This window comes from Apodemus sylvaticus, chromosome 2, assembly GCF_947179515.1.
Source record: "Apodemus sylvaticus chromosome 2, mApoSyl1.1, whole genome shotgun sequence".
NCBI lineage: Eukaryota > Metazoa > Chordata > Mammalia > Rodentia > Muridae > Apodemus > Apodemus sylvaticus.
In genome coordinates, this window is record NC_067473.1 from 186,380,456 (window position 1) to 186,401,691 (window position 21,236).

The following is a 21,236-nucleotide window of genomic DNA, read 5'->3' on the forward strand; positions in this document are numbered from 1 at the left end:
CAGGAGGCGGTAGCATTCCAGGCACCTGGGCTCCTCAGACACTGTGTGGATCGTTAGCTTTTCAGCGTCTGTGGTCTGACCCATCACTGCTAAAACCTGTGCCTGCAAAACAAGAGGGCACTGAGCTTAGAAGACACCTGGTCATGCCACAGCAGATGGAGCAGCCTCTGCAGAGAGATATGCACAACACATCCCAAAATAAAGCACGTTAGAGAGCTGGATGGCCACAGCAGAGGGTTCAGCATCTGGCTGCTGATGAATATCCATACAGGAATCACATAGGAAGAAAGGGGGTAGCATCCACAGCAAACTGTAGTGCCTGCAAAAACATGCTATGAACTAATGAGCATGTAGATACATCTACACATCTGCAGAAACACACCTGTCTGCTCACACTCACACCAGTGGGAGTGACAAGCAGATGCGTCAGAGTCCAGAACTAGTGGGCCTGGGACAGGTATTCCAGACAGTTTTATTTTTGTTTGGTTTGGTTTAGTTTGGTGCTGGTGACTAGAACCCAGCCAGGCTCTGTGCATGCTAGGCAAGTACTCTATCAGTGCCCCAAACTCCCTTGAAGCTTCCTTTGGTCAGTTTGAAGTTATCTGGAAACTAGGTGTCTCAACAACATGAGCATCACACAGTGGCCCTAGCAGTGATTGCTTTCTAGCTCAGAGGCTCAGCAGTCTCAGCTTTCTGTGTGCAAGCTGCACTTATATCTAGAGTCACTTCCTCTCCTCTCTACTTACCAGAGCTAGACGCAGATCCCTCTGGGAAGGCTGGAGTGAGACAGCTTCCCTGTACACTTCCAATGCCTCCTTGTGTCGGCCAGTGTTGTAATACAGCGCTCCCAGAGGTGACAGTACCTCAGCCGTGCGGGCCACCTTCAGGGCGCTACAGAGAGAAAGGCAGACAGATATTTCCTTCTGTGGACACATTCTCAAAGGTCTGCACTTAGCAGAGGGAGGACTGTCCAGTTAGATAGTTGCTTGAACTTACTCTGTTTTGGATCAAGGTTATGCCTGTAAATGCCTGTGATTGGCAACTGAGTCTCAAGAGTCTGTAGTAGCAATAATGACTGACTTGTTCAGGTTCTGACAAAGTGGCAGCCTTACATCTGTTTCCACATTGAGATTGCTGCTTCATGTTGTATTGTAATCCCTAGCTCCAGAAAATTGGGCTAATTAAGGTAGAAAATCCTCCCCCCAAGCCTGATAAGCACTGTGGCCTCAGCAGTCGAGGTAAGTGCTGTGAGCACATGACTACCCTGCCACACTGTCTGTCACTTGAATTGGTAACATGTGCTCCTGTTCTGAAAGCCTGTCTGTCCCTGCAACTAAGAAGCCCGTGGAAACTGCTGATGGCTCCAGGAGGCCGAGAAGGTGGAGAGAAGGTACTGTACCGTCTGTACCACTCTTCGGCCATGCTGTTCTCTCCTAGAGACCTGTAGAGTCGGCCCAGGTTTACCACAGCCACATGATGGCTTGGGCTAAGCTGGATGGCCTGCTGGTAGTGATCCACAGCCTTCTCTGGAAAGCCTGCATTGTGGTGGGATGGGAAGAGAACAGATCATAGGGATGAGAGCCATGCCTACCAGTCTCCCTTTTGAGATATGCAATCCTTTCTAGCATGATAGCATCATACCATCAGATATGCAGTTTGTGATCAGCTTGAATATAGGCTTCAGTCTAAATGCCTGATAATAGGCATGAACCACCACAACTGGTCATGGTTATTTATCTAAGACACCATTGCTTCTCATTGTACACAAAACAAAAGAGGCCACTGTAGAAAAAACGCAGGCCTCAGTAGATTCTAAAAGTCTGCTTTAAGATATGTGACATGATGCTCTCTTGAAAACCTTTTATTAAAACATTTTATTCAATGTTATTTGTGCATGGGTCTGTGTGTGTGTGTGTGTGTGTATAGGGGCATCTCATTGGCCTCAATGATATGCATTTAATGTGACTTTAAACCCAGAAGCAATGTCACTTTGCTTTGCCCAATGTGTATATTAAAACCTGTATGCTCACAAGGCCTCCACAGATGTTTAGGGTCCTATTTAGATGCCTCTTGGGATTCAAGAGGTATTTTTTAAAACCACCCAAACAAAATGATCTCTTTACAGATTATCTATCTATCTATCTATCTATCTATCCTAACAGGTAAGGTCCTTAAGAGACTTGTTAACAAAAGTCAGAGTGAGACTGCAGTCTCCCTGGTCCAAGAAGGGCCTAGAGAAGCTTTCATGAAACTAGCTGAGTGACTGCACTTCACAATGGCCCAAAAGGTAGCTAACACACTGAATCCCTGGTCTTTACACTAATTTTCCCAGTTATGCTCTTTGAACACAGGCGTATCTAGGACCATGCCATAGGGTATTCAGTAATTCATCAGGGTTCTCTCCAGAGGCTGCTGGAGACTGCTGTTGAATTGAAATGAAAGGGCAAGCTTTGGTTCAGTCAAGTGAGCACATGCTCTTCTGGCCTTCCTACTTTAATGATGTTATCATGTGTCTAATGATCCAGCAGGGGGCACCACACAGCAATTTTATATGCAAAAATAAGCTTGCTTTCCTTAGATGGTCCAAATGTAAATTTATATTTTATTAAACAAAAAAGCCTCACAGATCCTAGAAAATGAAAAGACTTTTAAGAACTCAAAATTGAAAAAATAATAACCAGAACTGAATTCTACTGTAGGACAAATAGTCTCTGAGACAATAGGACAGAATGGCACTTTTGTGTTTAAGCCAAGAGTCATCACATTACTTCTGAGGATTCATTACACATGAACACAGGGCTCCACATGAATCACAATGGAAAATTAATCTGTGTCCAGTTCCACCCACCACAGAAGACCACTGTGTCAATTGCTAGAACATCAAGGAAAAATTCCAGAGGCTTAACAGTCAGTTATAGAAAGCAGCCACCATCTGTTGGAAGCTAGGTTTGGAGGTGGGTTCTCATTGAGGGAGTACAGTGCTGATGTACAGCCCCGTGGATGCACAGCCCCGTGGATGCACAACCTTGTGGATGTGGTGGTAAGAAAGACAGGACACCTAGGCTTTGCTTCCTGCACTGGGGAGCTTCCGTATAGACAGGACTCCAAGCTGAGCTTGGAGATTTAGAAAAATGACACCCTCACAGTGTAGGGAGGTCTGAAGTGTGAGCCACCTGCACAGCTGGTGACTGCCACTGGTGTGAGAGAGAAAAGGAACCTCAGCAGAGTGGCTTCTCACTCACCGGAGTCAACTAAGAAAACTGCATAGTTGTTGTGTAAGTCTGAGCTGTCCGGACAGTTCTTTATTCCAGCCTGGTAAATGTCCTCGGCTTCCTTAAATCTTTCCTTTAGCAGAGAACAAAGAAAAGCAAAGTTTTATAAAATTAACAATACAGTGAGATTCAGAGTGGGCAGGGAAAAGAGAAGGTGCTCACCGAGCCAGGCACTAAGAGAGACATCACGGGGCTTTGCCTGAATCCAGGTCTACACTGACTGTGCACAAGCACAGGCATGTTTAGTTCCTACCATTGCAAACATGCTGATGCAAAGGTGAAGCATCTGGATGGAACCAGACCTGTATGTGGAAAAGGTCTGAGAGTGACTTTTTAAATGGGTTCCTCTTCGCTTTGGTGACTCTAGTGGAAATGCTGAATATCAGTGCAGGTACTGGGGCAGAGAGGGAGTGCTGGGCTTGGAGGCAGAGTGCTCAGGGTTGACAACTGCATTTGACAGAGAACAGTCACCGTCTTTCCTACCTCCCTCTAGGATTTGCTAGGGAAATTTTCACTTCAGTGCATTCTGGTGTGTGCGTGTGTGAGAGAGCCCTGCTTGCTTCATAGCCCAAGTTGACCTAACCTCACTCGATAGTCCAGGCTGGTCTCTTAACTCACTACAAGCCTCCTGCTTTAACTTCACGAGTGCTGGGATGGGGGACATGCTTTAAGAGAGATGAGGAGGGAGCCTGGTGCAAATGAACGGAGGACTCTGTTCCGCTCCTTGTCTTCCTGAAGTATTCCCACAGCCACTGAACACTGTGCTTCTTGCCTTATTAAATTTGTGTTTTCTAGGGCCTGGAGAGATGGCTCAGTGGTTAAGAGCATTGGCTGCTCTTTTGGAAGTTCCTGGTTCAATTCCCAGAACCCACATGGCAGCTCACAAGTATCTGTAAATCTAGTTCCAGGGGATCCAACACCTTCACACAGACATAAATGCAGGCAAAACACTAATGCACATAAAATATTTTAAAAACTGGATGTCCAACATTAAAAGGATATAATTTATAAAAAAAATAAGATAAATTCATATTTTCTGAGTTGGTCTCTAAAAGTGTTTATCTGTCTCCTTGAAGCATACCTCCAACCCATAAGGCATACCCCACACCAACCTCCAAAGGACCATTTACTACCAGTTAGGACCAGTTAGAAAACTGCTCTGTGCACCTTAACATATTTTAATTATTTACAATTTAATACATTTTAATTCAGAACCCAATGACTTACAGATATCTTTTTTATAGTCATTTAAAATCATTATATCAACTGTTCTTTTGAAAACACATAGGTTAAAATTATGCAAATAACCAGAGATTCTGAGAACTATCCAAAAACTATAGTTAACAGTTTTATTTTCTAGTACTGCGTTAATGTCAGGTAAGAGAAGCCAATCCAGTACAAAGCTCTTTGCAACTTTTCCTTAGGATGCTAAAAGTTTATCACAAGTCAAACATTTGAGAATGGATGTAGGCCGCCAGCGGCCACATACGAACCGGGTTACCTGGAAGAGAATTCTGAGGGTGATGGGAAGGGGGGCAAAAGGAGAGACTGAGTCAAGGCGAGAGTGCCGGTCAAGACTAACTTTAATATTTCTATGTCAAGATTTATAGTCTTAGGGGAATAACCCAACCCCTCCCAGTAGCTGGTCACATCAAAGGGCAGGCTGAGAAGTCTTCAGCTCCAGATCTCAGCGGGTCACCTGCTTCCAGTCTGGTGAGGTCTCTGTTGGGTCTCAGGTGAAACCGCCTTGAGGCAATGAAGGCGCCTTATTGTTCCAAGGAACAAAGGCCGGAAGTAACCCATCTGAAGAGTGGGGGTTGCCAGCCAGCTTAATGTTGTGGGGGAAGAGACAAATGGACACCTTGGCCTGCCAGTGAAGGTGTGGGGTAGCTATCCCTCATGCTGCTAAGCAAGGCTGGCGGAGATCTGGAACCTGGCGGGACACCTGGAGCTCTTCACCTCATATGGAACCACCAGTGGTGATTAAATCTAGTTATTTCAGCACCACTGAGGAAAGGGGAAAGTTTTGGTGCGAAAACATTTACTTATTGAATCAGATCCAGAGGCCAGCAAAATGGAGATGTATCTTTCTCAAATACTGTCTCTAACTGCCAAGATCAAGAACTGTCACATTCAGAGAAGATGAATGAAAATTTCAAAATAGGTACTTCAGATCTTAACAGTAAGTCTGAAAGAAAGCTTTTTGTTTTGTTTTTGTTTGTTTGTTTGTTATTTGAGACAGCAATCTCTGTGTAGCCTTCCAGTCTTGGAACTCACTCTGTCCTGGACCTACAATGTGGCACTCACACACACATGCCCATGTGCATACACACACACACACATATGCACACAAACATACACACACATGCCCACACAATGCGTCTGTACATACAAATGTACACATACATGCATATACACATACATGCTCCCCATATACATATACGTGCTCCCCAAATATCCACATACATGCACACCAATGCACAAACATACATACTTTTTTTTAATAAAGAATTTTGGGTCTTTACCTACAACGTCCTATCATGGATGGGAAGGGACTTACAAGGTCTCCCCCCTTCTTGAGCTACCAGCAGTTAATAGTAGCTGGTGAAGGAAGACACTTATTCCTCAGTGGTATAGCTCATTTAAAATAATAAACTCTAACATAAATAAGGCATTTATATAAAAAAATACCTTCCAGTGCAAAAGGACAGTGGCATTAACCGAGATATTTATTACATTATATTATTTTGGTTGTGGGAATACTGGAGACAGAAATCATAGCCTCACGTGTGCTATTGAGGGATATCCTGGCCCTAGTAATTTAAATCTTTATAGATCTCTTTAATGTTTGACCATTAAAGCTAGCTGGATATTCATACCAGCTTTTGTGACAGTGGTATTTAAGTAGTTTCTTTCATTGTTAGTTGAGTATGAAGAAAATTTGACCTGGCCAAATTAAAAACAGAAAGGGACTGTCATTTAGTCACCCTTCTGAATCATGGTTATGTTGTCTGAGCACTGGAAACTCATGCAAGGACACCAGGGAAAGGAGAGCCCCTGTTTTTGTATTTGTAAGACCCCTGCATAGACCACTGTGGACCCAGGGGTCCCTCAGCCCCACTGGGGAAGACGCTTGGAGCATTGTCCACAGCCAGGTGTACTCAATGTACAGGTTGCGTACAGCGGAGCATCCTAACGACAGGAGACAGTCTGACACAGCCACAGGTCTAGACCCCACCCAGAAATGTGTTTGCTCTAAGCAATAAAACAAGGCAGCCATGAAATAACCGTTCACTAGCGGAGTGCTGGGAAGCTCTAGATGTGTGTCTGTGGCAGTCTTAGGGAGCTGAGGACTCAGGATGGACACTCTGGGAAGCTGACAAGTCTGACACCCTGTGGCTTTATAACCTCCTGCAGACTCCTCAAGACAGAGCAGCTCCAAAGCTAAAGCTGCCCAGCAGGGGCCTGCTTCCTGCCTCTTCTCTTTCACCACTGTTATTTTCTTTACAAACAATAAACGATCAACTTCAAGTGATCACAGGACATTTATGAGAAATATTCTATCAATATTTGATGTCTCATTTTCTTTCACATCCAACCGAAATGAATCAACTAGCTTGGCGTTCTGTCTCCCTGAGGAAACATTTGGCATTTTCTAATGCTTCATGCCTTTGTCTCTCAGCAGGGTGTGAGCTGTGTGTGTGTGTGTGTGTGTGTGTGTGTGCGCGCGCGCGCGAGCTTTAATGGAATAAAAGAAAAATGGCTGATTCAAAGAGGAAAGCTAGACAGTGAAACAATGAAGAGGACATGGTGATTGGGAGGAATAGCAGAATATGGGCCACACAGAAGACAGAGGCTGGGTATAGGGATTAGGTGTTAAGGGATGGAAGAGGGATTAAGGTTAGGGGAAAGGTGAGGGGAAGGGGTAAGAATGGATTAAGCAAAAGTAAAGACAATGAGAAAGCCTTATGGAAACCCACTGGTATGCAAACTAAATCAAAATCTGATTTTTTTAAAAAAGGAGTTCAAATGGAGGTGCCATTCATGAGTGGATAAAGCAGCTCCAGAAAACTGTAGTAAAAATCGTACCTCCCTAAGAGTTGGTTGATAGTCCACCCCTAACTGAGCAATAGTCGGCAGCTGATAGCTTCTGAGGGAAGGGAAATCATTCTTACAGGGAGATTGTAGCCTGGTGGATGGGCCCACCCCCACCCCCAGCCCCACCCAGACTGACTTAACTCAGTGGTGGTTATTTAAGGAAAAAAGAAGAAGGTATAAAGAAGGGAAAGAAATGTGTTAGGGGAAATGATGGGATGGTAGAGAGGAGAAAATGAGGAATGAATATCATCATATTACATTGTATACATGTATAAAATTCTCAAGAATAAATTAAATAATACTTTACACGAAGAAGGCCTAGAGCCCTCCTCTACAGGAGTGACACAGGGAACCAGGAGAGAGGAGACCCACAAGTGTAAACACCTCAAGTGTCTGGTTCCAGCTTTCCCTATGCCATTTGCCCCATCCTCTACTTCAGCAGGTGTGAGACACAAGATCTACTCCTGGCCAGAAAGGGTTTCCCCTCAGTCTTCATGCATTAGCTTATAGAAGCTGCCACACCTTTAGCCACATTGACTGGAGTCCCCAAACATCCTTCTGGGCGCAGAGTGCTGTTCACACTGCTGCAGGCCTTTGGACCCCTGCTCCAACATTCCCTTTCCAAGACTAGGTTCCAGGAAGGCAAGACACAGGACTTGCTACTTGAGGAATCTGTGGAGCTTAATAGGATTCATGTGCTCAGTCACAAGGAGTTAAATCATTAAATCAGTACATTCTTACATTAGGGTTCATTCCAAGTTGACTTAGCTGTGAGTGTGGAATGTGACTGAACTAATTCATGACACCATTATAGAAGAGAAACAGACTCTATCCCTCTTACTAACTCATGGGTTAGATCTCAATATTCTTTCACTCTAATATTAGATAAAATCACATCCCAAAATACATGAAAGGAAAATATTTCATAGCTATTTTCATATTAATTGAGTTTTCAGTAGGCTATAAACCTGATGTTAGTGATAATTTACAGTGACCATGTTAATCCCAAAGACAGGAGGAGAAAGACCACTGACCCGAATCCATAGCAAAATTAAAGCAAGATTTTTATTTGTATATATGGGCTGCCTCCCCCTAAGGTGGGGTTTGAAAGGTCAGCACTGGCTGTGAGAAAGACAAGGCATTTATAGTTCAGGGGTAGGGGGCTTCCAAGTGGGGGATTTGGCAGGGTTACAGGAACAGAGCATAAGAATAGACATTAGTTCTAATGACCTCCTGAAGAAAGACATGCTTGCAAGGTGGACATAACAACAGGTAGTCATAGGAGGTCAGACAATCTTCTGAAACAAAGGTAGGGTTGTGAGATAGTTATAAACAACTTTTTGAAACAGATGGATTGCCTGTTATTCCTGGAACATGCAGTTCAGAACCATTTGAAACCTTGAGAAACAGAGGTTTAATCATAATCAGGAATGAACCTAGTTTGTCTTTACAAAGGCTTTTAAGCCTAAAATGGAGGCAGGTGGTTCTTCAGTTTGCACCATAAACAATATTCATTTCATTTCCTTATTGTGATGCAAACTTATGTTCTCTGTGGTGAGGGCTAGATGGTTACAAGTTCCTGTGGGCTCAGAACCATTTACAACCCTGCCTGAGTAGCTCATCATCTACCTCTGAATGCTGGTGGAGATCCAGGAAGCAAGGCAACAAACAGGCAGGCCACTACTGCCGCCGCAGCTGCCCTAGACTCTCCTGGCCTCGGATTTCTCCACCTTTCTGCTGTGTGCACACAGAGGAGTTCCCGCTTTCTCCGGTGCCCTTAACAGCTCAGTAATAAGCTTCCAGTGCTTTCCCCCCATCAGGTTCTGTCCACCTTGTTTTTGAGATATGAGGTTCATCTGTCTAGAACCTGAGGCTCACAGATCCAGGCTGGCTGGCCAGAGAGTCTCAGAAATCCTCCAGTTTCTACCTCCCTAGTGCTGGAATTACAAACACATAAGAACCGGGAATGAGGCAAGACGACTTTGTTTCTAGACATTCCACTGAGTAGGGGATACATGCCAGTTGTCTGATTTTAACACATCACACACATTCGTGTGTAATCAGAGAAAAAGCTGATCTCATTTTCTGCCTGAGTTTGCTTTTCTCTGTCTTTTCCATAGTAGAAGTGGCTCCCTGACCTGAAGGGGCCATGCTGGGGTTCTGTGTTTCTGCCGAGCTGGGCCTCTGTTTCTTTGAGACTCTTACACTTCTACTCTCAAATGCTGGGATTATAGGCCTAAACCACTAACCCCATTGCCATAAGGATTTTCTTCTCTTTTATTTTTAATACATAAACAAATAATTGAAAACTATTCCCAAATTTCCACATTGAAATAGCTACCTGGAAAGGATAATCAATACTTTGAATGGCAGAAGTCAGGATTAAAAGAGTCCTAAAGAATTAGAAATCTCAGGTAGAAACAGAGAACTTTGGTAGAAACCTAACATTCTGTGTAACTTAAAAGCCGTTTTATGGAACTTGCAATAAAAGGATGCCTTCAGCTTGCTACCTGGCAGCTGTTACTAGCCAGGTCTCAGAAGCAAGCCCAGAGCAGCTCAGACAGAAGCTTAGCCCAAGGTGTTGATGTGCTAGTGAACCAGCCCCAAGCTGTGAGCTGTGAGCCGTGAGCGAAGCTACGGTCCAGTGTAACTACAAAACATTGTAACTTTAGAGATGGTCTCTAGGATTGCACTGCCCGCCCTGCTCCAGAGAGACAGCCTTTCTAGTTTCTGTGTTGATATCCATCAGCAAGACACCTTAAGACTCTGTGCATGGCCTTGCCTTTAGTGACCATCGCACTTCCAGACTCCTGGGCTCGCACAAGCCTACTTGTCAGTCTTATTTACTATTCTATGCTCTCAAGGACTTCCTGGACCTTTACCAGTGTTCCCAGTCTGCCAAAAGCCAAAGGGCTTAACTGCAGGCCTGGGTAGAGGCTGAAAGCTTACAAAATGTCCTTACAAGAGAGGATTCCCCAGTGGAACTCTGCAGCAGCATTTTCTGTCTGATCAATTGTTCCTGGCTTGGTGAGATATCTGTTTAATCTTCATATTAGCACAACAGTATAATAAATGTTTATGTGAATAAACCAAGCATATTAAACCAAGCATATTCAAAAGACATCCTAATTGCCAAGTGCCTCACGGCCCATATGCCATCCTCTCTGCAAACTTGAAAATAAATACAAATAATTGTACATCCTTTCACACAGCTTCCAGAAACTTGCCTGCACATGGGAGATTTTATTCAGTCATTTCTTCCAGGATGACACTGGTCCTCAAACACAGTCAGCTTGGGTGTGGGTTGTATAAGTGTGGCATATGGTAGCTCTGCTCAGGGAGAGGGGATGGTGTCACATGTGTGTGCAGGCTGACCAAGGTTTAAGAATATCACTTCCATATTTTCTGGGGTTTGAAAGTCTAAGATGCTGTTAGAGGTGACAGTGGAAAGGGGTTGCTGCAAAGACTGTCTAGTCCTTGGGTTTTCCTCAACTTCTGTTTGCCACACTGTGTATCAGAAACCTTGTTTTATCCCAAAAGAATTTCAGAGGTTAAGATAAGATGTGTAGACTCAGAGAAGAGAGGGGCCCTGAGTTCAGCCCAAGAGCTGTCCTATCTCTTGTGTGAAAACCAATTGCCTTCAGGGTAGAAGAACACTTCAGACTTTTCAGTGAGATTATAGGATCCTAAAGCATTTCACAATACCCTTACCCCTGGAGTAGAAAAGGGGCCAAGGGAAATGTATTTTGTCAGAGAAGATGAAGGTCTTCTGTGTAATTTGTTTTTCTTCACAACTGTTGTGCTCCACTGTGAGAAATTCAATAGTTTTTTTTACATCAGCTTGCCATGTTTCCACAGAAAATAACTTAATCAGGAAATCATTTCAAATATCCTCACACTTGAAATTCAGCTAAGGAAAAAGTATATATATGTTATTCTTTAGAAAAGTTTGCCTGAAAAAAATGCCTTTATTTCATTGAACAAACAACAAATAGAAACGTGGTTAAAGTCTGCATACTGTGTTAGTGATGTGATAGTCCTGGGTCCTAATACCAATGTCAAGGTCACTAAACATCTAGATCACTTTAAAGTAGTATCTTTAACTGAACTCAGAGTTCATCAATTTAGAAAAGGAAAACAGAAGTAACTTTGGGATATCCAGTGAGGACCATTACTTTTCACAGTATTAACACATGAATGGTTTATCTGTACATAAACACTGACACTAATTAGAGTAAAGCCAGACAGCAGTGGGGATATAAAAGACAATGCTTTTTCTAAATAAACATGTGGTTGGAGGAAGATAAGTCTGATATGCTAAAAATAAATGTTTTATTTTAAATTTTTAATGTGATATATATGTGTGTATGTGTGTGAGCATGAACAAGTGCACGTGTGTTCACACTTGTATACACTCATGTGTAAGTGTGTGTGTGTACATTTGTTGAGTGCATGGATGTGGAGGCTTGAGGTCAACAGTGAGTGTCTTCCTTGATAGTGCCCCACTTAATGTTCTCTCAATTGAACCCAGCCTGAGGATCCCCTGTCTCTGCTTCACAAGTGCTGGGATTACAGGTAGGAATCATGCCTACTTCACTTTTTATATGGAGTCTGAGGATCTGAATTCCAGTCTTCAAGCTTTCACAGCAAGTACTTTACCTACTCAACTATCTTCCTGGCTCAGATGGTTTAAATTTCATTTCAGGATAGTAACCAAAGAAATTAAAATACATTTTATATATATATATATATATATATATATATATATATATATATATATATGAATGATACAATTTGTATGCTGATGTCATGGCTCAAGGGTGAAATGTCTCTTTCAGGCCATTTGGTTCCCAGCTGTGTTGCTGGTTTGCAAACAGAATCTCTAGGAGGCTGGCTCTAGGAAGAGGAAGTGGGTTCCTGGAAGGAATCCTTGAGATTTATTAGCTGGGCCTCCTTCCTGTCTGCTTTCTGGACCATTGAGATGTGAGCAGACAGTGGTCAAATATTCCCACCACATGCATCATGCCTGCCATCCATGAACAACCTGCCATCATGACTTTCCCTCCATGACAAACTGTACTAACAAACTGTGAGCAGAATAAACCCCCTCATCCCTGAGCTGCATTTGTGGGGTTCATGTTCATAGCAACAGGAAAAGTGATGAACACAGAGATCTCTGGAAATATAACTTACCACAAAATGGAAAAGTGGACAAGGTTTGGGCAGGACCTGGAAACTGAATTGTTTTACAAATAAGAAGGGATTTAGAAAGAAAGAAAAGATGATCCTGAAAAAGGTGAACTGTGTAAAAAGCTATCAGTCCATCAAGAGCTCCGAAGACAATAAACTTAGGTATCACTTGTAGATATAACTGAGACATTGCTTGAAGTTGTAGTGTTTTTCTTTAAGAGCAATAATTCAGTGTCTACTGCCTGCCCAGGGAGCTGGAAGAAAAGATCTGAGCTGGAAACGATTAGTACAATTTCCACACACACCTCATTGTTGGTAACAAAATCAAGGCAGGAACATGGAATGAATATGAATTAAGAAAAAGGCAAATGTAGAAGAATGAATAGCACAAGAGAGAAGCAGCCAATGCAGTCCAGATGGCCACCAGTTGAGAGAGATGAAAGGGGGAGAAAGAATTGACCTTCTTAGAAAATAAAAGATATTCATGCACCAGATTAAGAAGAAAATAAAAGCTAAATGTAATTTAGGAAAAACATGCAGCCTTTCCAAGACTGAAGCACAGATTTCCCACTCTCAAGGTCTGTCATGTCATAAATGAATGGAGTCAGGGAAGATGGCTACGAACGCACAACTCACAGTCGAGGTCACCATGACCAGTATCTCACAGCTGCTTCTCACCCTGACCACAGGGCAGGGGAGGTCATCACAGGAAGGCACAGCTCAATGAGAGCTCTGAGTGGGGCCTGCACACTCTCCACGTTTATTTACTCACACGTGTGGAATCCACCAACTGCATGCAGGCTGGCAGGTGTGAGGATACTACAATAAATACAATAAATGCACTTATAGAGTCAAACATTCTGGAGGTGGATGAAAGGGCATTAACCCACTGAGCTATGTTAGAGAATAGAAAGCTGTGGGAAATGGAAACAAGGGAGGGCAAAGTGATGGGAGACATGACAGAAATAGACAAAGGGTCAACATGGTGCTGTGTAGGCAGAGACTGCATGTCAGGAGGGAAGACGGATCTGGGTAGAGATGTGTGGTGGTTGAGGAAAATGTCTGCACATTGTGGTGCCTGACATGCCTAGGTCATAGGCAGAGGCAGGCTGTGGCTCTCTGAAAGATGAAAGGGCCAGGGTGAAGAGAAAAAACATGATACTGGGGAATGCGGACAATCTTTTCCCCGGAAAACCCTCCAGCATCCTCATTAACGCAAGCCAAAAGTTGTCAAGGACTGAAAGCATACATCGTGGAGGATCACCTTAATTTAAACATTATATGTCAACATGCAAGAAAATCATCTCTTCCAGATAGGCTTGCTGTCTACAGCCTGTTTATATTGTCCAGAGAACACAGTGCCTCTCCATCTGCAGGTGCAACAAACCTCAGATCAAAAGTGGTCAAGAAGGGGCTGAGAAGACGGTTCAGGAGTAAGTCTTACAAAACTTATATATAAGTCTTATATTAGCTTAGAGACCTGAATCTGAATCCCTGGTTTCACACATGGCCATGTGTTATCAATAACCTCAATGATTTGGGTAAAGAAAGGTAGACCCCAGAAACTCACTGACTAGCTAGTGTAGCCAAAACAGTAAACTTTGATTCAGTGAGAGACGCTGACTCAAAAGAATTAAGCAGAAGGCAAAAGAGAAAGGTATTAAATAGCCTTTCTGGCACACGTGTGTACACACACACACACACACACACACACACACAAATAACACTCAGAAAATACTGTGTCTGTACTGAAGTTTCTTGTCTTTAGTCCCTAATTAATAAAATATAGCAACTATTTCTATAGCTAGTGTACACTGCACTAAGTTTAAGTAATTTAAAAATGTGCATAAGAGTTGTTTATCTATGATGTCATCTATATCTGGGACCCACAAATCCACAGATTTTTATGTCTGAGGAACAGTCTAGAAATGGCTGTATTAAGACATAGTTTATAATTTCTATAAGTTGAATATTCATAGACTATTCTAATTTTCCTACTGGTTGGAACTTTTGCTGATGTGTGGGGTCAAACCATTCCTTATGTTTAGCTAAGCAGCTGCTCCAAGGCATCTCGGCTTGACTTTTAAAAGAGGACTGGCAATTGATTGACAGCAGAATCTACTGCTATCAGGGTCACTTTCATGTGTCAGGAAAAGCAGTGCACCAGTTTATAGCCGATAACTCATGTGCATCCCCCAGGGCAAGGGGGAGACAAACACTGCAGACCCTGAAAATTGGTTTCAAGTCATTCAGACAAGTGAAAAAGAGACGGGGATTCAGAACGCGACTGCTCATGCCAGAGATGGTCTCCTGGGAGCCCATGTTGCCATCTGTTCTTCTCTAGCAGGCTTAAGACACAAAAACCATCATAGCACAAGTAAATAGCAATAAAAACATGGAATGTGGGACCACACAGGAGTACATTCTGGAAGGAATGCCAAAGCTCTGGCTAGAAAACTCCTGAACAAAAGGGCGCCCCACCCCCAGCCCCAGTGCATCTCAGAAGCAAGCAACATCTGGAGAACAGAGCAGAACGCAGCTCACAAAGGGTCAGGGGTTAGTGTATTTTTCTGTATTTTTTTTTTATTTTGTTTTTTCAAGACAGAGTTTCTCTGTGTAGCCCTGGCTGTCCTGGAACTCACTCTGTAGACCAGGCTGGCCTCGAATTCAGAAATCCACCCGAGTCTGCCTCCCAAGCGCTCGGATTAAAGGTGTGCGCCACCACTGCCCAACTTGTAAATTTTTTTTTTAATTAAAAACATTTTTAAAAAAAATAGCAAATGTCATGTGTTATTCTTGACATACTTTGTCTCCAAATGACAGCAAACATGCCATCCTTCTTTCTCTGACGCCCATCTCCTTGTACAGTGAGAAAACTGGGCTTCTAGTGTCGCTCGAGAACAAGCTGAGATGAGGCCCAGACTTTGACAGGAGCTGCCAATTATTAGTTACGTCACTTCTATAAAAATCCGAGATGATACTGGCAGATGCACAGGACAGTAAACATTTAAAGAAACACTTCTAAAATTGGATGGAAACAATTACCTGCTCAGCCAGTAAGGAGGCCAAGCTTGAGTAGGCATCAGCAAAATCCGGACCATACTTAATTGATTCCTTCAGCAGCACGATGGCTTCTTCTGTTTTCTCCTGGGACCTGCAGGTGACAGGGGCAGAAGGACACCTTTGATGAGGGTTTTGTTGCAACCCTCTGCTTAGACTTCCGTCCTGTATTTTACTGTGTTAATGTCTAGATGTCATGGCAGTGGTGCTGGGGCCTAATAGTCTTTCCTCGTGTCTGGATTGTCACTGCTAGGCAGTGAGGAGATGCTGGAAATTAGTCACTGACCCCCTGCCTCTGGCTGCTGTGTTTGGATGTGGTGAGCCCCTGCAGCTCACGTACCTGAACAACATTTGTTATCCAGCTGCTGGCATGTGCAAGAGTTGTTACGGTCTTGGGACCTAACTGGATATTGGGAGGGGGTGTGGGCATAGATTACTGGGGTTTACAGACTGGATCTTCTTCCTGTCCACTTTTTTTTCCTTCTTGATTGTGGACATACTTTTTATTACTGGGAACCCAAAGAAACATTTTCTCTCTTAAATTTCTTGTGAAGTATTTGGTCTTAGTGGCAAGAAAAGTAGCCAACACACCTGCTATGCACTGTTAACAGGAAACACTGACCTCAGGCCAGAACTCTGGGAGACATTACCTGGGCAGCATGGAAGTAGGTATAGTGATGCGAAGATGGCTTGTGCTTATTTCTAATAGCGCCACAGGTCAAAATCCTTTTAAAAAAATATTTTTATGTTTGTAAATGTGTATCTCTATATGGATAGCCCATGTGCAGGTCCAGAAGAGAACATGGGATCTCCTGGAGCTGGAGTTATGGGTGTTATGATCCATCCAACAGAAGTGCTGGGAACTCGAGTCTGGAAGAACAACTAATATTCTTAATTAATGAACTTCACAATCCGATTTCTTAATGATGGCTGTTGGTCCAGGACAAGCCTGGCCAAAATGCCCAACGATGGTTTATATCCAAAGAAGAAGGCACCACATAACATTTATGAAACTAGAAAACGTGACTAGTGGTTGGGAGGGGAGGTGAATGTGTTGTTATTTCTCACTACAAACTGACTCTGCCTCTGTCACTTGGTCTTCTCCAGGACTCAAAGCTCGTGAGTCCTGTCCTCAGGTGAGAAGCCCCTCTCCTGTTGGTGCCTGGAGACCAGGGATCTCACTGCCTCATTCTTAGGCAATAATCCCTCTGCTCACTGAAATAAATTCCACAAATACTGATCTTATATTCCATGTATTATAAATGTGGAAAGCAAAATATAGTATGTAGAACAGAAACCCTGGAACCACAGACAGCCCATGGCCTCAAGGATCTAGGCCTAACCCTTGTGGGGACCTTTTCCCATTAGGGACTAAACCAGAATCTGGTGCAAGTGTTTTCACAATTCTGCTCAGTAAAGACTGTGTACTGAACATTCTCATAAATTCTCATGGCATTATGAATTCAGTCCTTATTGTAGCCCCACGTGACAGATACTGGGAACAGAAAAGTTCACATGCAACAGAGTCAAGAGGCCTTTGTGTGCATTGACATCCTCTTCCAAATGTTCCTCTAGTGTAACACAACTGCTTCATTTTCTTTAGGACAGGTCCAACTCTATAAGCCCTGTGAGCTCTCACAGGCCAGCCCTGAAATCCCTTGAGGAAAAACTCCCATATAAGAACAGTTTAAAATATGACACTAGGATCCTAACACTCTTGAGTGTGTGTTCTACATGGTCTTTGTGTTGGATTCTATTGATTGTTTGGTTTTCTTTTTCTTTCTTTTTTTTTTTTTATATCCCATAGACCATTCCAGTGGTTTGTACATAATAAAACTCCAGTAAACATTAATTATTATTATTATTATTATTATTATTATTATTATTATTATATTTTTGCTTGTTTTGTTTTCTGAGACAGGGTTTCTCTGTGTAACAGAGCCCTGGCTGCCCTGGGCTTGATCTGTAGACCAGGCTGGCCTCAAACTCACAGAGATCCAACTGCTTCTGCCTCCTGAATGCTAGGATTGAAGGCATGCAACACTACAACCTGGCCCATGCTAAATTATTTTTAAAGCATGTTTTTAGTATTTTACTTCTGGATATTGTGCATGTACTTATACTTTCTACTTCAGTCTCCTAAGCACTGGGATTTACTCATGGCTCCTTATTTTAACTCTCAGAAGTCTACCCTCACCTGTTAGAGCTTGCTGTTCAGAGTGTGATTTATGTACCTCTCTGAGTGTCACCTGGCAGCTTGCTGCACAATAGACCCTCGGGCCCCATCCATATTTCCCAGGTGCTCTTTGTGGGAACTGAGACCTCAGCACAACTACACCAGGTATTCTCAGGGACAAGGCCATTCACTCTTAATACCAGCCCCCTCTCCTACTCCCTGCAGGCCCACGGTCTATAAGATATAGTTTGAATACTCCAATGCCAGAAGCAGCTTGTTACCAGTTGCCTTCACCTAGAGGATAGACTCCTATCATAGACCTGAGAGTAAAAAGTCATGGTTTCAAAAGTCCTTAGAGTTAAGGATTCAATTTGGTAGATGTGGTGGTTTGAATTAAGATGGTGGGTGGCATTATTTGATGTGTGGCCTTGTTGGAGAAAGTATGTCACTGAGGGGCAGTCTTCGAGGTTTCAAATGTTCAAGCCAGGCCCAGTGCCTCTCTCTTCCTGCTGTTTGTTGACCCAGATGTAGAACTCTCAGCCCCTTCTCCATCACCATGTCTGCCTGTACACTGCCATGCTTCCCATCGTGATGATAATGGGCTAAACCTCTGGACCTGTAAGCCAGACCTGTAAATTAGCACTTTTTAACCCTAGTAATTTGACCACTGATTTTATGGTTAGAATTCCAAAGAGTCTTCACTAAATTTAATTTAGAAATGCTACTTAAATCCAAGGGAAGATATAGACTTGCAAAATTAAGGTAGAAAATTAGTCCCTACAGGATATTATTTAGCTGAAAATTCTTCAAGTTCAGCAGACAGAGGAAAAAAAACCCCACAATAATTCTATAATAATAGGTTAGTGCCTTTCATCTGTAATAACTTATGTCAGTTAAAATGGAAACTTAGACCTTTCATAAGTGAATGCAGAGAGATTAACTACCACTTAACATAGCCTGTGAATGAAAGTCCTTGAGGACTCCATTAATGTCCATTTGAATGATACAGTGGAAATAGAGCCATCAGAGCTTCTCTCAGGGAATTCTGGGAAAGATGGGGATCCTGGTAGGATTTTTTTTTTTTTCTCAAGAGGTTTAGTCAGATACTAAACACTAGGATCCTAACACACAGTGTGTGCTCTGTGATCTTTATTAAATGTCACCTTCCACTGTGAGTGAACTTTGGATATTTGCGGTGGTTTGAATAAACATGGCCCTCACAGGCTTACAGATTGGAATGCTTGGTCACCAGGGAATGGCGCTATTAGGAGATGTGACCTTTTTGGAGGAAGTATGTCTTTGGGGGTAAACTTTGAGGTTTCATATGCTCAAGCTAGGTCCAGTGTCTCTTCCTTCTGCCTGCTTATATAAATGTAGAACTCTCAGCTACCTCCTCTCCAGCACCATGTCTGCCTACACACCACCGTGCTCCCCACCATGGTGATGATGATGATGATGATGATGATGATGACCTAAATCTCTGAAATTGTAAGCCAGCCCCAGTTAAAGGCTTTCTTTTATAAGAGCTGTTGCTAAACTGGGTGGTGGTACATTCTTTAATCCCAGCACCTGGGAGGCAAAGACAAATGAATCTCTGTGAGTTTGAGGCTAACTTGATCTTCAGAGTGAGTTCCAGAACAGCCAGGGCTACACAGAGAAACCTTGTCTTGAAAGAGAAAGAGAAAAAGAGAAAGAGAAAGAGAAAGAGAAAGAGAAAGAGAAAGAGAAAGAGAAAGAGAAAGAGAAAGAGAAAGAAAGAGGGGGGAAGGAGGGAAGGAGAGAGAGAGAAAGAAAATAAAGAAAAAGAAAGGAAGAAAAGAAAAGAAAAAAGAAAAGGAAAGAAAAGAGCGAGTGAGTTACTATGGTCACAGTGTCTGTTTACAGTAAGAGAACACTGCCTATGATAATCTTATTAATCTTTTGTTTTATATTTAATCCCACTCCAATAACCTGCATATAAAAAACCTCAAAGCCACCCCTAGTGATGGATGGAATAGGAGGAATGACAATGAGATCCTGCCACTGTAGAGACAGCTCTCTCTACTGGAGAGCCCTGGACCATGAGTCACACTGTAGAGACAGCTCTCTCTACTGGAGAGCCCTGGACCATGAGTCACACTGCAGGGACAGCTCTCTCTACTGGAGAGCCCTGGACCATGAGTCACACTGCAGGGACAGCTCTCTCTACTGGAGAGCCCTGGACCATGACTCACAGTGCAGAGACAGCTCTCTCTACTGGAGCTCCCTAGACCACAAGTCACACTATAGAGACAGCTCTCTCTACTGGAGCGCCCTGGACCATGAGTCACACTGTAGAGACAGCTCTCTCTACTGGAGCACCCTGGACCATGAGTCACACTGTAGAGACAGCTCTTTCTACTGGTGTTCCCTCACCCACAAATCTCATGCACATTACTCAGCACCATATAAGCTTCAAACATAAATACAAAACTTTTACAATTTGCAGCAGGATTCAACTCTCTTAAATTGCCCCTGCCTCAGGAACTTCCAAAGGCTAGAGTTCCTCAGAATGGGTTCCTGAGACCAGTCATTTCCTCAGGATGGATTTTATAAGAAAACTATTTCTGGGTCTTCATTTCTATTCCACTGATCAACGTGTCTGTCTCTGTATGTAGTTTTTAATCACTCTTGTTCTGTAGTAAAGTTTGAGATCAGGGATGGTGATTTTTCCCTGAAGTTCTTTTATTATTAAATTGTTTTTGCTAGTCTGGGATTTTTACCTTTCCAGATGAATTTGAGAATTGTTCTTTCCATGTCTTTGAAGGATTGTGTTGGGATTTTGATAGAAATTGCATTGAATCTATAGATTGCCTTTGGTAGGATGGCCATTTTTACTATGTCAGTTCTGTCAATCCATGAGAATGGGAGATATCTCCATTTTCTGAGATCTTCTTTGATTTCTTACTTTTTATAAAAGATTTATTTATTTGTTCATTTATTTATTTTATATATGTGAGTACACCATTACTCTTGTCAGACACACCAGAAGAGGGCATCAGACCCCACTGCAGATGGCTGTGAGCCACCATGTGGTTGTTGAGAATTGAACTCAGGACCTCTGGAAGAACAGTCAGTGCTCTTAACCACTGAGCTATCTCTCTAGCCCCTTTGATTTCTTTCTCGAGAGACTTGAAGTTATTGTCACACAGGTCTTTCACTTGTTTGGTTAGAGTTACCCCACTATATTTTAATTGAAGACCCAGAAATAAAACCACACGCTTATGGACACTTGATCTTTGACAAAGAAGCCAAAAATATACAATGGAAAAAAAGCATCTTCAATAAATAGTGCTGGTCTAACTGGCTGTCTGTATGTAGAAAAATGAAAATAGACCCATTATTTGTCACCTTGCACAAAGCTCAAGTCCAAGTAGATCAAGGAACTCAACATAAAACCAAATACACTGAATCTAATAGAA

General features: G+C 42.8%; 1 protein-coding gene across 3 annotated transcripts in view; it reads right to left on the minus strand.

Moving 5' to 3' along the window:
• Tmtc1 (transmembrane O-mannosyltransferase targeting cadherins 1) overlaps positions 1-21,236 on the minus strand; it is a 211,626-nt gene that overhangs the window by 12,657 nt on the left and 177,733 nt on the right. For all 3 annotated transcript variants that reach the window (XM_052175329.1, XM_052175330.1, XM_052175328.1), the window contains 5 exons: positions 15,606-15,714; positions 3,243-3,345; positions 1,400-1,535; positions 747-891; positions 1-102 (listed from right to left, as the gene is read on the minus strand). The exon at positions 1-102 is cut by the window's left edge and continues 36 nt beyond it. In XM_052175329.1, the coding sequence (XP_052031289.1) occupies positions 1-102; positions 747-891; positions 1,400-1,535; positions 3,243-3,345; positions 15,606-15,714 (595 nt within the window). The remainder of the gene's footprint in view (positions 103-746; positions 892-1,399; positions 1,536-3,242; positions 3,346-15,605; positions 15,715-21,236) is intronic.